The following is a 20664-nucleotide window of genomic DNA, read 5'->3' as shown; positions in this document are numbered from 1 at the left end:
GAAGAAGAAGATGGAGGAAAAAACTGAAGGAAGATAGAAGAAAGAAGATAGAAGATGGAAAAACGAAGACTTTAAATAAAGGAATTGTCAAAAACTGTCTCTTGTCATTTTTAACATTTTTGACAGTTTTTGTGTGAAATGGTAGGGGTACTTTTGTACCCCCTTACCATTTCACACAGGGGGGGCCGAGATCTGGGGGTCCCCTTGTTAAAGGGGCCTTCCAGATTCCAATAAGCCCCCCAACCACAGACGCCCATAACCACCGTCCAAGGGTTGTGGGGATGAGGCCCTTGTCCTCATCAACATGGGGACAAGGTGCTTTGGTGGGCTACCTCAAAGCACCCTCTCAATATTGAGGGCACGTGGCCTGGTACGGTTTAGGAGGGGGGGCACTCTCTCGCCCCCCTCTTTTCCTGCGGCCTGCCAGGTTGCGTGCTCGGATAAGGGTCTGGTATGGATTTTTGGGGGGACCCCACGCCAATTTTTTTTTAATTTTGGCACGGGGTTCCCCTTAAAATCAATACCAGACCTGAAGGGTCTGGTATGAATTTTGAGGGGGACCCCTTCATCATTGTTTTTTAAATTTTGGTGCAGGGTTCACCTTAATAGCCATACCAGACCTGAAATGCCTGGTGTGGAATTTAGGGGGACCCCCACGCCAGTTTTTTTTTAAATTTTGGTAGGGGGTTCCCCTGTGGGGAATTCCCATGCAGTTTTTATCAATGAACTTTTATGTGTATTGTCGGACCGGCAATTCATTAATAGCGGTGAGTAGTTTTAAATTACTTTTTTCCTTTGAAATGTCATTTTGCTGTCAGGCTGTTCTAAACACGGGACTATAGACACCCCCCCAGGTACGAAATTTAAAGGAATATTACACTTTTATTGTTTGACTGTAAGCATTATTAAAATCAGGCAGGACCCAGGTCCCCAAACACTTTTTATGACAATACCATGCATATAAGCCTTTAAAATTAACACTTTTGATTTCTCCCATAGACTTTTAAAGGGTGTTCTGCGGCTTTCGAATTTGCCGCGAACACCCCAAATTGTTCGCTGTTCGGCGAACTGGTGAACAGCGGATGTTCGAGTCGAACATGAGTTTGATTCGAACTCAAAGCTCATCCCTGACTGGGAGTACTGCCTGGATCAGGGTCCTAGATTGGTCATCTTTACTAGGGATAAGCTCATCCAGGTAAAATTCCTCCACAGGATCTATTACACACCTCAGAGATTGCACCACATTTTCCCAGACCAGGACCCCAACTGCCCTAGATGTAAAACACGGGTGGGGACTTTTCAACATATGTTCTGGGATTGCCCGGTTATATCATCTTATTGGTCAGCGGTGTTTGGTGAAATTAAGAATAGCAAGTATAGGCGCAATACCTCAGGAATTCACAGGATCAAATCTACACAAGAGAAGTACCAAATCATAAAGAATGACAATCCATATGGCATACACAAAACAGTAGTCTATGTGTTGCTATTGAATAAGATAGAGGGGTAAAGACGTCCAAAAAGAGCAAGCAGGGCTGCCATCATGATGAGAAAGAAACCATATTCTCGAGGCTGAAAGACAACAAGTAGAGAGGCGCCTCTGGGTGCAGTCGTTTTTGTGGGTAAAAATATTTTTAATATAACATAGGTAAACTCACATTGCAGTAGTTAAAAACAGGCATGGTAGTATGTCAGGGATGGCGCTTCCGATCCTGTGCCTAGTGGATAGTCTCTGCCGTGGATGTAGAACAACTCTTCCGGGTATGATATACCGGCTTCATACACAGAGGAGCGGCCTCAGAACGAGGCTAGGAACGCATGAGACTGCTGGCTACAGGGGGATGACGTCATTAACAATGGACGCATTTCTTGGGCATACGCGCTTGGATGGTCAGCAAGCCGCGCCCCTTTTTCAACAGACACATTAGCTAACCATGCTGAGAAATTTAAGTAGGGAAAGGGGGAGGAGACTGGGCGGGGAAGAGAGCTAAAGGACGGGAAGCCAGGGAAATGTAAACAGCCCAATGCTGGGAGGAATAACCGTGACATAAGTGGGCGGTGCGGAGAGCAGAAAGAATGAAGGGGAACTGGAAGTGTCATCAGTGAGGCTGTGTAACCACAAGAAAGACGACAGAGGGGAGGAGAAAATTGAAAAGAGAGAAAAAGAAAAAGAAAGAGAAAAAGAGAAAGAAAAAGGGAAGAGAGGGGGAAGAAGTGAAAAAGTAAAAAAATTGAAAAAATTGAAAAATACCCAAAAGAGGGAAGAAAGGGAAAGGAGGAGGGGGGGAAACAGGGAGAGGAAAAAAGGAAGGTGGGGAGGGGAAGAAGAAGAGAAGAAGGGGGGGATAAAAACTGGCAAACATCTATGCCACATGTCTAGACCTAGAAATCTAAAATATATTAATAAAATGTATCCTAAAAGATCTTAAATACCCTAAAAAAAAAAAAAAAATAATATATATATATATATATATATATATATATATATATATATATATATATATATATATATATATATATATATATATATATATATATATATATATATATGTATTCACACAGAATGTGTGCATATGTGCAACATACATATGAGACATCATATGAAATACATTGAAATGTGCAACTTAAACAAATAGATAAAAATATATCAAAATATCTATCATGACATTATATAACAACTGAAGATGCACAACATAGTAATCAAAATAAAAGAATAAAAAAATGCATGTGTATGAAATTACAGTATGAAAGTGGTGGTATGTAAAGTGATAAATGTCAGATGTTATGGGTGCCTTTCAAGGCATAAGGGAAGTGGGGACTGGGAAAAGAAGGACCGTAATTCACGGAAACCGTGGATAATGGATAACAATATTATTGGGGATCCATTGTAATAAATGAGAAAATACATGTATACATAACAATGATGTGGGAAATATGGACATAACGATATATGATCAATAAATGAATGTCAGATAATATGAATGCCTAAATAGAAAAAGAGAAAAAAGAAGGACCGTAAATAACGGAACCCGTAGATAATGGATACCTGTATTAATAGAAGTCCATATACTTTATTCACAACAATAATGAGACTGGGAGAAGAAATAAAGCCAGGTGTTACAGTATGGTGGAAATTTCTATTCCTTCATTCATACCCCCGGGTGAAAGAACATCTAACTGGTAAATCCAGAATGTTTCACGGGCACATAGTTTCTTGAACCGTTCTGCAGCTAGTAAGGAGTTGGGGATTTGTTCAATAACCCAAACTTTTAGCCCTATGGTAGATTTTTGGTGGGCTTGAAAAAAATGTTTGGGTACGCTGTGTGCCACCTTCAGGGGATCAATTCCACGGAGAACAGTGCAAGCATGCTGTATGCAGCTTAGGTAGAGGTCCATGGGGCCCATACCTTCTCATATTTCCACTGACAGCCTCTATTTATATATGTTATTCTGTACATAGGCAAGGCAGTGTCAATCAGTGCTTCCCAGGAGGAGAGAAATAGGGGGAGCTGGTGAGATCCTTTTTAGGAGAATCTTTGTTTTGGCATAGAATAGGAGGTAAGAAATCAGTAGCTTTTGGTGATGAGACCACTGTGCATCATTGTGCACCTCCAGCAGTGCCAATTCTTGGACCACCGGAAGAGACAGCTATAACCTAAGATTAATTTCACCAAGGAGATATTCACTTTGCATGCAGCCGCTGACTTCAGCGGCGCATGTGCTGTGAAGGTCCGGCGGACGCTGTCATACCTTGCCAAAAAGAAGTCTCCAGAGCACATGTGCAGAAGTGACGAAATCGCAGCTCCGGGCATTCACAGCGCTAGAGCTGCCAACCCGGAAGACACGCCGAGGGGGAAATGTCAGCTCCCTTGGCGGTGACCGGGATCAGCTGCCGATGCCTTGTTCTAAGGTAAGTATTTCATTGTGCCTTTGCCTTACAGGTTTTTTTTTGTGCGCGTATACAAGCGCTTTAAGTGACCATTGGGAGGTGGACCATCCTATTAAATGCTGTAAATAAATAAAATAAGTATGCACAGCCTTATGCCGCGTACACATGAGCGGAATGTTGGATAGAAAAAGTCAGACAGAGTCTTTTCATCGTCTTTTCCGATCGTGTGTAGGCCTCATCAGACTTTTTTTTTTTTAATTCTGATGGACCTAGAAATGGAACATGTTCTAAATATTTCCGACGGAACCAATTCCTATCGGGAAAACCGCTCGTCTCTATGCTGTTCCGACAGACCAAAAAAGCAAGTACTGGCTATTGAAAATCCTTTTTCTAGTTGCGTCGTATGTGTTGTACGTCACTGTGTTCTGAACGGTCGGTTTGACCGTGTGTAGGCAAGACCGCTGGAATGGAATTCTGTCGGAGTTCTGTCGGAGAAATCTTTGGAGTTTATTCCGACGGCAAAACCGGTCGTGTGTACGCGGCATTACTGTTCATATTTGTTTATACTGCAGATGTAGCCCCTCTACAACAACCTTTCTTTGCAAATTTGTCTGCAGACAAGTACCCCTGCAATCTGTGTGGAAGCAGTGGTATGTCCGCAGAGGTCAGGTATAGCCTATGCCGAGTCATATCTAGAACTGTCCAGTCAACAAAGTTCACCCTCCCTACAGATTGGAGAGGTATAGTTCTGATGTACAGGGGGGTCTCAGAGAAGTGAACAGCAGTAACATGAATTAGAGTTGCAGTATAAAAGTGAAAAAAATTAGACATCTGAAGAACCACTGGAGGAAACTAATCATGTGCTTCATAGTCTGTACTTCAGAGTAATATTCTTCAAGAAGAGCACTAAACAGATTAACCGTAAAAGTTCTCATTAGACCACTTATTGAAAAACAATCAAAGTCATTTTTTTTAAATGTCTTGTGTGAAATTCCACAAATCTCTTTTTTATTTTAAATTCCTATCATCCCCTGCACACCAACTGATATTTTAGATCAGGCTGATAGTGGGAGTGTCTGCACTGGATGCCAAAGTTGTAAAGATTGAAGCCATGGTTAATAGTACAAATCAGATTTGTTGTCTCTCTCTTGCCTGCAGCTCTGGTAGTGTCCTATTACTAAAAGCAAAAGCACACAAAAGTCAGGCAGAGTTCAGGCATGTGTCAGCAGCACTCAGTATAACTTCCTGGTGACAATGTTTTCTTTTCTGAATGGAGTGTTCAAAGCACCTAAAATCATTTTTATGTATTTAACTAAAAAATTGAAGTTATATTTTACCTGCAGATATGGAACAATAATAAGATCTATTTTCCAGGAATACCGATCAATGGAAAAAGACCCGTCTTCCTTCTCTCACACCTTGTTACAAGATATTCGGGATCAGGGAAGAGAAGCTGTGATTGGACTCTGGAAATGTCTCTATGGACTACAGAAAGATCATCCTCATCCTAATTTATTGGCCGTTCTGGATGAGATCACACAGACAGGTAACAGGACTTTGTGTTTACAGACAACAATGTGATAAAATAATGATTGATACTAATTATCCCAAATGTAACTCCATTATCAGTGATAAACACAGTACATATTTATAGCACTCCTCTCCACTGTTATTGATCTCTTTTTTTCTTTGGTAGATTTGCTCTTGTATATATTACCATACAAATCCTCCTTATCAGTTTGAAATGTGTCATTTCTACTAATCTCTTTTTTGTGGACTGTAAACCATGTGACCACATTACCCCCCCCCCATTTCTCTGTAGTGGGCTAAGTTCCCCTTCTCCAGAAAATAGTCTATGCAATCATGGGATTCCAGTAGTTATTATAAAACTGAGCACCTTTATAAAATGTTCATGAGCTTTATTGCCATGTCTATAAGCCATTGGGGTCCCCCCAGAGGTTTCACTGAAAACTCCCAGTTAGTAACCCCCACATCCTGCTATGTTAGGATGTGAAAATTATTAGCATAATAGCATTACAGGAGCAAATTCAACAGTTTTTGCATCCCAGCAACAAGCCAGGACATGGGGTTTGCTAACTGGAAGGTATTAAGCCCGGTTTCTGGAGGGATCCAAATGGACTACAGGAAGGACAATAATTATAATAAATGTTTTACAAAGCTGCAAGGATTTTTAATATGTACTGGAGCCCATGACAGCATAGACTGTTCTCTAGAAAAGGTGAACTTAACCTTTAAAATTACATGATAAAATAGGGAAAATATTAACACTGAAAGTTTAGATGGGATTTATTTTACCGACTCAACTTAGTAGGTTGGGGTTCCCAAAGCCAAATAGAATATGCAAAGAAAAGAAAACAAGTCAAGCAGGCTTGTAAAAAGGCTTCAATATGGAACTCACAGCGGCATAGATACAAAGTTTATTAATAGAAAGAAGACAAAATTCCAATAATGTATCACTATTAGCCACAATAACAGTAAAACCTTCACCAATATTAAAAAAATCATGACAACGTTGTCACAATAAAAGTGTTATTGTGGCTAATAGCCATACATTATTGGAATTGTGTCTCTTTTTTATGAATAAACTTTGTATATATGCCTCTGTGAGTTCCATATTGAAGCCCCTTTACAAGCCTGCTTGGCTTGCTTTTTTGGCTGCAAAAATTAAAAGCCAGCAGCTGCACATACTGCACACATGCTACACACATACTGCACACATACTGCACACATACTACACATATACTACACACATACTGCACACATACTGCACACATACAACACACATACTACACACATACTACACACATACTACACACATACTGCAGCTGCTGACTTTTAATAATTGGACACTTACCTGTCCTGGAGTCCAGCGATGGCGGCACCGCAGCTGATGTTTTCATCAGCTGCCGGGTTAAATCCGCCTCCATTGCAAGTTAGGGAACCCGGCAGTGTATTCTTTTGGCATCATGCTGGGAACTCTACTGCGCGTGCTCGAGGCTCCACTCCTTTCTCCTACTGGCCTGGTCGCCATGGGAGGAGGAGGGAGCCCCAGCCATGACATCAATATCCATGCTAAGGGTCCTGGAAGTGGGGAAACCATACCTGTGAAAGATAGGTATGCTGTCCCCCATCCCCCCGAAAGGTGCCAAATGTGGCACCGGAGGGGGGAGGAGTACAATGAGTGGAAGTTCCACTTTTGGGTGGAACTCCACTTTAACCTTTTAAAGCTGATCTCTAGCTTTTCTTTCACCTTATCTAGTTGATTTGGGCCAAGCTGGTCCAATCAAACCATTTCATACACTAACAGATGCACCCGCTGGAAGCACTGTATAAATAAGGTACATACAATAAACAGCAGTTCATTCTGTCTGTGAGATATGGACACCATGTTTCACACATTGGACAAAATTGAGTTAAAATGTGTGCTAAGGGGTGCTCAGCCATTCATAAGCAACTTTGTATTCACATTCCACAAACTCACGGAAGGGGGCGGAGTCTACCAACTGAAAAGGTAGCAGTTGAAGTGCTAGCAATTTTGCCAAGCTAGTATTCAACCGCTGGGCATGTGGATGGCTGGGAGTGAACTTCTTTCTGCAGTGCAGCAGCGGGGGCAGGGAAATTTGCCTGGTACAATCTGACGTTGGTGTACCGATAGCAGATTGCCCGCAAGTACTTGGCTGTGACACACCTAATTCTACACCTTCATTCCTCTCAGTGCAGGTCTCAGAGAGGACTGAAGGTATAGTGGGGTTGGAGATCCCAGCTGATGAGGAGCAAGGAGAGGTCCTCTTTGTTCTTTGGTGTGGGTCTTTTAGGTACGCTTGCCAACGAACTGCATGGCAGGTCAACATATGTCTGGTCAAGCATGTGGTGCCCAAGCGGGAGATGTTTTGGCCATGTGAGATACGCTTGAGACATATGTTGCAAATAGCAGCAGTGCGATCTGATGCACTCATCTCAAAAAAAGGCCCACACCAAAGAACTTTTGGAATAACGCACAGAGACAGCAGCATCCTTCACATGCGGATCTCTGTGGTGTGATGCAGTCAGTGTGCTGCCCTTAGGCTGGCCCCTGGAGGGCATACTGCCTCGTTTGTGATGTGCCGCCTCCTCCTCCTCTCTCCTATCAGGCACCCACATGGAGTCAGTGACCTCATCATCCCCTCCCTCCTCATCACTCGAGCAAACCTGGCAGTATGCTGCAGCAGGGGGAACATGACTGCCAGATTGCTGTCCTTCTTGGGCATCCCCCCTCTTTCCAGGCTCACGTTACTGCCTTCATCTAGCTGAGTACCATCATCAGAGCCTTCAAAATGCTGGGCATCCTCCTGGAGCATGTACCCAACACTGTGGTCAAACAGTTCGAGGGACTCCTCAGGCAGACATGGTGGGGCTAGGGAAGGAGTCACTGATGCCATTGAGCCAAGGGAAGAGGCAGCGTTGGCAGCTGCTTTGCCAGACAAAGTACACTGAGCCTGGGTGAGAGAGGATGAGGAGGATGAGGACGGCTTGGTCATCCACTCGACCAAGTCTTCCGCATGTTGCAGCCCAACACGGCCAGCTGCCGAAAAAAAGGCCAAGCGTGTCCCACGGCCACGTGCTGGCGAGGATGCACCGTGTCCACGACCAGCACTGTTGCCTCTAGACGCAGAGCCTGCTTGCCCTCTTTTATTGGCTTGTGACTGTCTGTCTCTTGGCCCTCCAGACATACTATTGGCCTGCAGTGAGCTGCACAAAACTGGGATGTGTGTATATGTATGTATATATATATATATATATATATATATATATATATATATATATATACCGATTATACTGCAGCTAGCAGAATCAACTGCCTGTCTGTAGTATTATTAGTATGAGAACACCAGCAATTGTCTTCAGGTAGCTATACTGTAGGTGCAACTATGCAGAGTACACAGTACAGTAACTGGAAATACTTCAAAGAGCCGACACAAGCACCTGGCTGCAGGTAGCTATACTGTAGGTGAGACTGTGCAGGGTACACAGTACAGTAACTGGAAATACTGTAAAAACACCTGCCTGTCAGTATATTAGGAAGAGAAGAACAGGATCTAGCTAAACTGAATACAGTGTGTGTATATATATGTATATATATATATACACACACACACACACACACAACACCTGGGATGCATATATATACACAATATACTGTAACTGCAGCTAACTGACTCGACCTGCCTACTCTATCTAACTTAAATCAAATGACACTCTCTCTCTATCTCTGTCTCAACGCTGGAACACACTACACAGGGCCGACGTGCAGGCGGTCTTATATAGTGTGGGGCGTGTACCAAACCCCCTGAGCCATAATTGGCCAAAGCCTCCTTGGCTTTGGCCAATTACGGCTCTCTTTAAGCACAGCGCTGTGATTGGCCAAGCATGCGGGTCATAGTGCATGCTTGGCCAATCATCAGCCAGCAATGCACTGCGATGCCACAGTAAATTATGGTCCGTGACACGCCACTCGAATTTGTTGCGAACGGCCCATATCGTTCATAATTCGGCGAACGGCCGAACACACGAACATTGGTTTGACTCGAACACGAAGCTCATCCCTATTCCCCACTCAGCTAATGTAAAGTCTATAGGTAAAGTCTATAGGCTTGGAAAAGATCAATTTGGAAAGATCAGTTTGTAAATGGATAGAAAACTGGATAAAAGATAGAATTCAGAGAGTAGTGGTTAATGACTCTTACTCTGAATGGTCTAAGGTTATCAGTGGTGTACCCCAAGGTTCAGTGTTGGGACCCTTACTTTTTTTTTCTCAAAGAAGTTTATTAGAAAACAAATCAAAGAAAAACTTTACAGCTCACAATTAAACATCAGTGTCTGTCATAAATTCCAATTCCAATTACAAAGATTGCAAATTCCACCTCACATTGTGTAATTCAGACATTTCCTCTCCTGATGTAAATGCTATGCACATCATCTTAATATCCTGGACTCTACTAAGCAGGGGTGTTCACCCCCTCCAAGGGCACCCCATCCATCCGACAATACTGTTTAATTCAACAGTCTATCCAGTATGAGATCTACAGTGGAGAGGCCCGGGGTATCCAGCCAATGTGTCCAAAGTTTGTCGAACTGTCCCAGGCGTCCCTTATGTTGAAAGATGTATTTCTCTAACCGTATGGTGTCTCCCATCTGAGCAATCCATTCCTTCAACGTTGGATGATCAACCGCCTTCCACCGTCTAAGGATCAGCTTGGGACCCTTACTTTTTAATATCTTTAAATAATATAGGGTCTGTGAATAAAAGTACAATTTCTGTCTTTGCAGATGACACCAAGCTTTGCAGTAAAAAAACGTCCTTACAGGATGTCTCCAATTTACAAGCTGACCTCAATGCTCTGTCTAATTGGGTGACTATGTGGCAAATGAGGATTAATGCTGATAAATAGGGATGAGCTTCGAGTTTGAGTCGAACTCATGTTCGACTCGAACATCGGCTGTTCGCAAGTTCGCCAAACAGCGAACAATTTGGGGTGTTCCCGGCAAATTCGAATGCCGCGGAACACCCTTTAAAAGTCTATGGGAGAAATCAAAAGTGCTAATTTTAACGGCTTATTTGCAAGTTATTGTCATAAAAAGTGTTTGGGGACCTGGATCCTGCCCCAGGGGACATGGATCAATGCGAAAAAAGTTTTAAAAATGGCCGTTTTTTCAGGAGCAGTGATTTTAATAATGCTTAAAGTCAAACAATAAAAGTGTAATATCCCTTTAAATTTCGTACCTGGGGGGGTGTCTATAGTATGCCTGTAAAGGGGCGCATGTTTCCCATGTTTAGAACAGTCTGACAGCAAAATTACATTTCAAAGGAAAAAAGTCATTTAAAACTACTCGCGGCTTTTGCATTGCCGGTCTGACAATACACATAGAAGTTCATTGATAAAAACGGCATGGGAATTCCCCACAGGGGAACCCCGAACCAAAATTTAAAAAAAATGATGTGGGGGTCCCCCTAAATTCCATACCAGGCCCTTCAGGTCTGTTATGGATATTAAGTGGAACCCCGGACAAAATTTTTTAAAAAAATAACGTGGGGTCCCCCTAAATTCCATACCAGACCCTTCAGGTCTGGTATGGATTTTAAGGGGAACCCCGTGCCAAAATTAAAAAAAAAAACGGCATGGGGTCACCCAAAAATCCATACCAGACTCTTATCTGAGCACGCAACCTGGCAGGCCACAGGAAAAGAGGGGGGGATGATAGAGCGCCCCCCTCCTGAATCGTACCAGGCCACATGCCCTTAACATTGGGAGGGTGCTTTGGGGTACCCCCACAAAACACCTTGTCCCCATGTTGATGAGGGCAAGGGCCTTATCCCCACAACCCTGGCCGGTGGTTGTGGGGGTCTGCGGATGGGGGGCTTATCGGAATCTGGAAGCCCCCTTTAACAAGGGGACCCCCAGATCCCGGCCCCCGTGTGAAATGGTAAGGGCTACTATTTCACTAAAAAACTGTCAAAAATGTTAAAAATGACAAGAGACAGTTTTTGACAATTCCTTTATTTAAATGCTTCTTCTTTCTTCTATCTTCCTTCATCTTCTTCTTCTGGCTCTTCTGGTTCTTCCTCCGGTGTTCTCGTCCAGCATCTCCTCCGTGGCGTCTTCTATCTTCTTCTCCTCGGGCCGCTCCGCACCCATGGCATGGGGAGAGGCTCCCGCTCTTCTCCTCATCTCTTCTTTATCTTCTTCTCTTCTTCTCTTCTTCATCTTCTTCTCTGGGCCGCTCCGCACCCATGCTGGCATGGGGGGAGGCTCCCGCTGTGTGACGCATCTCCTCTTCTGACGGTTCTTAAATAATGGGGGGCGGGGCCACCAGGTGACCCTGCCCCCCTCTGACGCATGGGACATGACAGGACTTCCCTGTGGCATTTCCCGTGATGTCACAGGGAAGTCCCGTCGAGTCACTGTGCGTCAGAGGGGGCGGGGTCACCAAGTGGCCCCGCCCCCCATTATTTAAGAACCGTCAGAAGAGGAGACGCGTCACACAGCGGGAGCCTCCCTCCATGCCAGCATGGGTGCAGAGCGGCCCGGAGAAGATGAAGAAGAGAAGAAGATGAAGAAGAAAAGAAGATGAAGAAGAGATGAAGAGAAGAGCGGGAGCTTCCCCCCAATGCCATGGGTGCGGAGCGGCCCGAGGAGAAGATAGAAGATGCCGCGGAGGAGATGCTGGACGAGAAAACTGGAGGAAGAACCAAAAGAGCCAGAAGAAGAAGATGAAGGAAGATAGAAGAAAGAAGAAGCATTTAAATAAAGGAATTGTCAAAAACTGTCTCTTGTCATTTTTAACATTTTTGACAGTTTTTTAGTGAAATGGTAGGGGTAAGTACCCCCTTACCATTTCACACAGGGGGGGGCGGGATCTGGGGGTCTCCTTGTTAAAGGGGGATTCCAGATTCCGATAAGCCCCCCGCCCCCAGACCCTCACAACCACCGGCCAGGGTTGTGGGGATAAGGCCCTTGTCCTCATCAACATGGGGACAAGGTGTTTTGGGGGGCAACCCCAAAGCACCCTCCCAATGTTGAGAGCATGTGGCCTGGTACGGTTCAGGAGGGGGGGCGCGCTCTCTCGTCCCCCCCTCTTTTCCTGTGGCCTGCCAGGTTGCGTGCTCGGATAAGGGTCTGGTATGGATTTTTGGGGGACCCCACGCCTTCTTTTTTTTTAAATTTTGGCTGGGGGTTCCCCTTAATATCCATACCAGACCTGAAGGGCCTGGTATAGAATTTAGGGGGACCCCCACGTCATTTTTTTTTCAAATTTTGGTTCGGGGTTCCCCTGTGGGGAATTCCCATGCCGTTTTTATCAATGAACTTCTATGTGTATTGTCGGACCGGCAATGCAATAGCCGCGAGTAGTTTTAAATTACTTTTTTCCTTTAAAATGTCATTTTGCTGTCAGACTGTTCTAAACACGGGAAACATGCGCCCCTTTACAGGCATACTATAGACACCCCCCAGCTATGAAATTTAAAGGGATATTATACTTTTATTGTTTGACTTTAAGCATTATTAAAATCACTGCTCCTGAAAAAACGGCCGTTTTTAAAACTTTTTTTTGCATTGATCCATGTCCCCTGGGGCAGGACCCAAATCCCCAAACACTTTTTATTACAATACCTTGCATATAAGCCTTTAAAATTAGCACTTTTGATTATTCATGTTCGTGTTCGCATGTTCGAACAGAGTTTTTTCCTGTTTGCATGTTCTGGTGCGAACCGAACAGGAGGGTGTTCGGCTCATCCCTACTGATAAATATAAGGTTCTGCACTTGGGGGCTAAGAATATGCATGCATCATACATACTAGGGGAGTAAAACTGGGGGAATCAATGGTGGAGAAGGATCTGGGGGTTTTGGTAGATCATAAGCTTAATAATAGCATGCAATGCCAAGCTGCAGTTTCCGAAGTAAGCAAAGTCCTTTCTTGTATTAAGAGAGGTATGGACCCCAGAGAGAGAGATATCATTTTGCCCCTGTACAAATCATTAGTAAGGCCTCATCTGGAATATGCAGTTCAGTTTTGGGCACCAGTACTCAAAAAGGATATTGGGGAACTGGAGAAAGTGCAGAGAAGGGCAACCAAACTGATAAGAGGCATGGAGGAGCTCATCTATGAGGAAGGATTGGAGGAACTGAATTTATTCTCTCTTTAGGGGAGGGGATTAAGGGGGGAATGATCAACATGTATAAATACATAAGTGGTCCATATAGTGAACTTGGTGGTGAGTTATTCACTTGAAGGTCAGCACAAAGGACAAGGGGACACTCTTTTTGTCTAGAGGAAATAGGATTTCTTTATCGTACATCATGGGACACAGAGCCATTAATTACTATTACATAATTACTGTATGGGTTATAGACCACCTTTAGGTGATGGACCCTGGCACACCCTAAACAGGAAGTTCAACTCCCTATATAACCCCTCCCCTTACAGGGGATACCTCAGTTTTTTTGCCAGTGTCTAAGGTGTTGATCACAAGTAAAGATGTGCTGTGCTGAGCTCCGCTGGAGAAATCTTTGCTGGTGCAAGCCATGCAACTGGATCCATTCAAAGTGTCTTTTCAGGCCTAATTGAATGGTACCCGGGCCTCGTGGCGGAAGAAACAAGGTTTTGCCTGTAACACTTCTCTTTTTAGAGAGCTGGACCCAAGGATCTAGTGCTTGTTTTTTATAGCAATATTTCCTGGCGGGGTGCTGTATGGGTCCAGGGGTGTGGATCCCTCGATGAAAAGGGACCCGGTCCCTGAAGGTTTTGTAAACGGAGCCCACGTGAGTGGTGAAGATTGGGTCTGTCTAGTTTACCACAGAACCCTGCAGCTGGATATGGTAAGTGGAGATTCCTAAGGAATTTTCTAATTCCTATGGGTTTTCTCCTTTAAGTAAAATGTTGCTGGTGCCACAACACTGTAAGTCCTCACTCGCTCTTGGTGGGTGCAGAAATGGGCCCTGCTGTGAAATATTAGATCAAGAATTGGGTCACTAAGGACGACATGGTCCGCAGCCACCTCCTCCCAGCCACGTACAAGTCCATGTGTTTCTTGGGACTGATCCCTTAAAGACTGCTGCTGATGCTGAGTGCCAGGCTCCACCTCCATACTGACCCAATCTTCCTCTTCCTCCTCCTCGTCCTCTTCCTGTGTGATCGGCGGGCACGCAGGAACACTGTCTGGATAAAGGGGGCCTTGAGAGCTAAGGAAGTCCTCCTCTTCCTGCCTCTGTTCTGCCTCAAGTGCCCTGTTCATTATTCCACTCAGTGTGTGCTCCAACAGGTGGACAAGGGGGACAGTGTCACTGATGCATGCACTGTCACTGCTCACCATCCTCGTGGCCTCCTCAAATGGTGACAGGACAGTGCATGCATCCCTGATCATAGCCCACTGGCGTGGGGAAAAAAAAACAAGCTCCCCTGACCCTGTCCTGGTGCCATAGTCGCACAGGTACTCATTGATGACCCTCTGCTGCGTGTGCAGCCGCTGTAGCATGGCCAACGTTGAGTTCCACCTGGTGGGCATGTCACAGATTAGGCGGTTCTTGGGCAGGTTAAACTCCTTTTGGAGGTCCGTCAGCCGAGCACTGGCATTATATGACCGGCGGAAATGCACACAGACTTTCCTGGCCTGCCTCAGGACATCCTGTAAGCCCGGGTACCTGCCCAAGAACTGCTGCACCACCAAGTTAAGGACGTGAGCCAAACAGGGCACATGGGTCATTTGTCCCTGTCGGAAGGCAGAGAGGAGGTTGGTGCCATTGTCGCAAACCACCATTCCTGCCTTAAGATGGCGTGGCGTCAACCACCTCTGAACCTGCCCCTGCAGAGCTGACAGAACCTCTGCCCCAGTGTGGCTCCTGTCCCCTAAGCAAACCAGCTCAAGCACCGCATGGCATCTTTTGGCCTGCGTACTTGCGTAGCCCCTTGAACGGCTACGGAGCACCGCTGGTTCCGAGGACACAGCACAGGAAGAGGCCATGGAGGAAGAAGAAGAGGAGGGGGTGGAGGAGAGAGGTGTGTCACAATCATTAGCATTTTGGAGGCGTGGTGGCGGAACAACCTCCAACACTACTGCACCTTGTCCTGCATCCTTTCCAGCTGCCAGCAGAGTCACCTAATGCGCCGTGAAACTTAGGTAACGTCCCTGTCCATGCCTGCTGGACGATGAGTCAGCGGTAATATGCACCTTACCGCTGACCATCCTGTCCAGCGAGGCATGGGCATTGCCTTCCACATGCCGGTAGAGAGCCGGAATCGCCTTCCGTGAGAAAAAGTGGCCTTTGGGTACCTGCTACTGAGGAACTGCACATTCCACAAACTCACGGAAGGGGGCAGAGTCTACCAACTGAAAAGGCAGCGTTGAAGTGCTAGCAATTTTGCCAAGCTAGCATTCAACCGCTGGGCATGTGGATGGCTGGGAGCAAACTTCTTTTGGCGGTGCAGCAGCTGGGGCAGGGAAATTTGCCTGGTACAATCTGACGTTGGTGTACCAAAAGCAGATTACCCACAAGTACTTGGCTGTGACACACCTAATTCTGCACCTTCATTCCTCTCAGTGCAGGTCTCAGAGAGGACTGAAGGTATAGTGGGGTTGGAGATCTCAGCTGATGAGGAGCAAGGAGAGGTCCTCTTTGTTCTTTGGTGTGGGTCTTTTAGATAGGCTTGCCAACAAACTGCATGGCAGGTCAACATATGTCTAGTCAAGCATGTGGTACCCAAGCGGGAGATGTTTTGGCTACGCGAGATACGCTTGAGACATATGTTGCAAATAGCAGCGGTGCGATCTGATGCACTCGTCTCAAAAAAGGCCCACACCAAAGAACTTTTTGAACAACGCGCAGAGACTGCAGCGCCCTGCACATGTGGAGCTTTGGGGTGTGATGCAGTCAATGTGCTGCCCTTAGGCTGGCCCCTGGAGGGCTTCCTGCCTCGTTGGTGATGTGCCGCCTCCTCCTCCTCCTCCTCCTCCTCCTCTCTCCTATCAGGCACCCACATTGAGTCAGTGACCTCATCATCCCCTCCCTCCTCATCACTGGAGCAAACCTGGCAGTATGCTGCAGCAGGGGGAGCATGACTGCCAGATTTCTGTCCTTCTTGGGCACCCCCTCTGTCCGTGCTCATTTTACTGCCTTCATCGAGCTCAGTATCATCATCAGAGCCTTCCAAACGCTGGGCATCCTCCTGGAGCATGTACCCAACACTGTGGTCAAACAGTTTGAGGGACTCCTCAGGAGGACATGGTGGGGCTAGGGAAGGAGTCACTGATGACATTGAGCTGAGGGAAGAGGCCGCTGCTTTGCCAGACAAAGTACCCTGGGCATGGGTGAGAGAGGATGAGGAGGATGAGGACGGCTTGGCCATCCAGTCGACCAAGTCTTCCGCATGTTGCGGCTCAACACGGCCAGCTGCCGAAAAAAGGCCAAGCGTGTCCCACGGCCACGTGCTGATGAGGATGCACCGTCTCCACGACCAGCACTAGACACAGAGCCTGCTTGCCCTCTCTTATTGGCTTGTGACTGTCTGCCTCTCCTTCTTGGCCTTCCAGACATACTAATGGCCTGTAGCTGCACTAAGCTGGGATATATATATATATATATATATATATATATATATATATATATACTGATACTGCAGCTAGCAAAATCAACTGCCTGCCTGTAGTATGAGAACACCACCAACCTTCTACAGGTAGCTTTAGCTAAACACTGTGAGGTGGACGCACCCCACTAACTTGTAGGTTTAGCTGAACACTGTGAGCAGGACGCACCCCACTAACTTGTAGGTTTAGCAGAACACTGTGAGCAGGACGCACTGCACTAACTGTAAATAGTCTAGCTGCCTGACTGTGGTACTAATAGGATCAAAAGAACATCAGTAATTTTCTTCAGGTAGCTGTATATACTGTAACAAGACAAGCCTGCCTGTCAGTAAGAAGATAACAGGAATGGATCTAGATGAACACTGTGAGCAGGACGCACCCCACTAACTTGTAGGTTTAGCTGAACACTGTGAGCAGGATGCACCCCACTAACTTGTAGGTTTAGCTGAACACTGTGAGCAGGACGCACCCCACTAACTTGTAGGTTTAGCTGAACACTGTGAGCAGGACGCACCCCACTAACTTGTAGGTTTAGCTGAACACTGTGAGCAGGACACACTGCACTAACTGTAAATAGTCTAGCTGCCTGACTGTGGTACTAATAGGATCAAAAGAACACCAGTAATTTTCTTCAGGTAGCTGTATATACTGTAACAAGACAAGCCTGCCTGTCAGTAAGAAGATAACAGGAACGGATCTAGCTGAACACTGTGAGCAGGACGCACTGCACTAACTGTAAATAGTCTAGCTGCCTGACTGTGGTACTAATAGGATCAATAGAACACCAGTAATTTTCTTCAGGTAGCTGTATATACTGTAACAAGACAAGCCTGCCTGTCAGTAAGAAGATAACAGGAATGGATCTAGATGAACACTGTGAGCAGGACGCACCCCACTAACTTGTAGGTTTAGCTGAACACTGTGAGCGGGATGCACCCCACTAACTTGTAGGTTTAGCTGAACACTGTGAGCAGGACGCACCCCACTAACTTGTAGGTTTAGCTGAACACTGTGAGCAGGACGCACCCCACTAACTTGTAGGTTTAGCTGAACACTGTGAGCAGGACACACTGCACTAACTGTAAATAGTCTAGCTGCCTGACTGTGGTACTAATAGGATCAAAAGAACACCAGTAATTTTCTTCAGGTAGCTGTATATACTGTAACAAGACAAGCCTGCCTGTCAGTAAGAAGATAACAGGAACGGATCTAGCTGAACACTGTGAGCAGGACGCACTGCACTAACTTTAAATAGTCTAGCTGCCTGACCGTGGTACTAATAGGATCAATAGAACACCAGCAATTTTCTTCAGGTAGCTGTATATACTGTAACAAGACAAGCCTGCCTGTCAGTAAGAAGATAACAGGAACGGATCTAGCTGAACACTGTGAGCAGGACGCACCCCACTAACTTGTAGGTTTAGCTGAACACTATGAGCAGGACGCACCCCACTAACTTGTAGGTTTAGCTGAACACTGTGAGCAGGACACACCCCACTAACTTGTAGGTTTAGCTGAACACTGTGAGCAGGACGCACCCCACTAACTTGTAGGTTTTGCTGAACACTGTGAGCAGGATGCACCCCACTAACTTGTAGGTTTAGCTGAACACTGTGAGCAGGACACACTGCACTAACTGTAAATAGTCTAGCTGCCTGACTGTGGTACTAATAGGATCAAAAGAACACCAGCAATTTTCTTCAGGTAGCTGTATTTACTGTAACAAGACAAGCCTGCCTGTCAGTAAGAAGATAACAGGAACGGATCTAGCTGAACACTGTGAGCAGGACGCACTGCACTAACTGTAAATAGTCTAGCTGCCTGACTGTGGTACTAATAGGATCAAAAGAACACCAGTAATTTTCTTCAGGTAGCTGTAAATACTGTAACAAGACAAGCCTGCCTGTCAGTAGGAAGATAACAGGAACGGATCTAGCTAAACTGAATACAGTGTATATATATATATATATATGCAACACCTGGGATGCATATATATACACAATACACTGTAAGTGCAGCTAACTGACTGACTGTTCTGCCTAATCTATCTAACTCAAATCAAATGTCACTGTCTGTCTCTCTCTCTCTCTCAATGAACGCCGGAACACACACTACACAGGGCCGCTGTGCAGGCGGCCTTATATAGTGTGGGGCGTGTACTAAATCCCCTGAGCCATAATTGGCCAAAGCCTCCTTGGCTTTGGCCAATTACAGCTCTCTGTTCAGGCGGCGCTGTGATTGGCCAAGCATGCGGGTCATAGTGCATGCTTGGCCAATCATCAGCCAGCAATGCACTGCGATGCCGCAGTGAATTATGGGCCGTGACGCGCCACACGAATTTGGCGCGAACGGCCCATATCGTTCGCAATTCGGCGAACGACCGAACAGCCGATGTTCGAGACGAACCCATGTTCGACTCGAACACGAAGCTCATCCCTATATCTGGGTAATAACATTTATAAGTAAAGTTGATCCAGGGAAAATCTGATTGCCTCTCAAGGGATCAGGAAGGAATTTTTTCCCCTGCTGGAACAAAATTGGATCATGCTTTCCTGTTTTTTTTTTTGCCTTCCTCTTCATCAACTGTGGGTATAGGATTGTGTATATGGGATTGTATGTTTTTTTTGGTTGAACTGGATGGACTTGTGTCTTTTTTCAACCTGACTAACTACAGTAGGTGACTGCGATATTGTGTCAATCTCACCACTGTTATCGACAAGATTTGACACCTGCGAGCCCCATCACCTGAGTTGGTGCCGAGCTGGCTCGCTCATCAGGAAAGGAAAACTGGGTTTTTCCTTTCCCGCTGAGCGACAAGCATTGCTGACAGGTGTCTGGTATGAATCATAAGGGGGGACGCCGCGCCAAATTAAAAAAAAAATGGGATGGGTTCCCCTCCAGGGGCATACCAGACCTTTAGGTCTGGTATGGATTTTAAGGGGAACCCCCTACGCCGAAAAAACGGCATGGGGGTCCCCCAAAATCCATACCAGAACCTTATCCGAGCACGCAGCCCGGCCGGTCAGGAAAGGGGTGGGGACGAGCGAGCGCCCCCGCTCCTCCTGAGCCACACCAGGCCACATGCCCTCAACATGGGGGGTGGGCGCTTTGGGGCAGGGGTGCCCTGCAGCCCCCCCACCACAAAGCACCTTGTCCCCATATTGATGGGGACAAGGGCCTCTTCCCGACAACCCATGTCGTTGGTTGTCGGGGTCTGCGGGCAGAGGGCTTATCGGAATCTGGGAGCCCCTTTAATAAGATCCCGGCCCCCCACCCTATGTGAATGAGTATGGGGTACATCGTACCCCTACCCATTCACCTGGGAGAAAAAGTGTCAATAAAAAAACACACTAGACAGTTTTTAAAGTAATTATTAGGCAGCTCCGGGGGTCTTCTTCTGACTTCAGGGGTCTTCTTCCGACTTCTCCACTCTCTTCTCCCGGTGTCCAGTTCTTCTTCCGCTCTCCGGTTCTTCTTCCGGGCTCCTCCACTATCTTCTGCTCTTTTGCCGCTCTTTTGCTGCTCTTTTGCTAGTGGTGGCCCGGTCTTCTCCATCATCTTGTTCTCTCTTCTTTCAATATTGACATGACGCTGTCTCCCGCTGTAATGCTGTGTGCGAGGTGCGCAAAGACTTAC

At 46.0% G+C, this 20664-nt stretch overlaps 1 protein-coding gene across 1 annotated transcript in view; it reads left to right on the top strand.

Annotated features, from left to right (window-relative positions):
* The first annotated feature begins 1306 nt into the window (after positions 1–1306).
* LOC141116657 (NACHT, LRR and PYD domains-containing protein 3-like) overlaps positions 1307–20664 on the top strand; it is a 44398-nt gene continuing 25040 nt past the window's right edge. The window contains exons 1-2 of the mRNA XM_073609050.1: positions 1307–1506; positions 5233–5435. Coding sequence (XP_073465151.1) covers positions 1307–1506; positions 5233–5435 — 403 coding nt within the window. The remainder of the gene's footprint in view (positions 1507–5232; positions 5436–20664) is intronic.

The sequence above is a fragment of the Aquarana catesbeiana genome, linkage group LG13, assembly GCF_042186555.1.
Source record: "Aquarana catesbeiana isolate 2022-GZ linkage group LG13, ASM4218655v1, whole genome shotgun sequence".
Lineage (NCBI taxonomy): Eukaryota > Metazoa > Chordata > Amphibia > Anura > Ranidae > Aquarana > Aquarana catesbeiana.
This window is presented reverse-complemented; position numbering and strand designations above follow the sequence as displayed.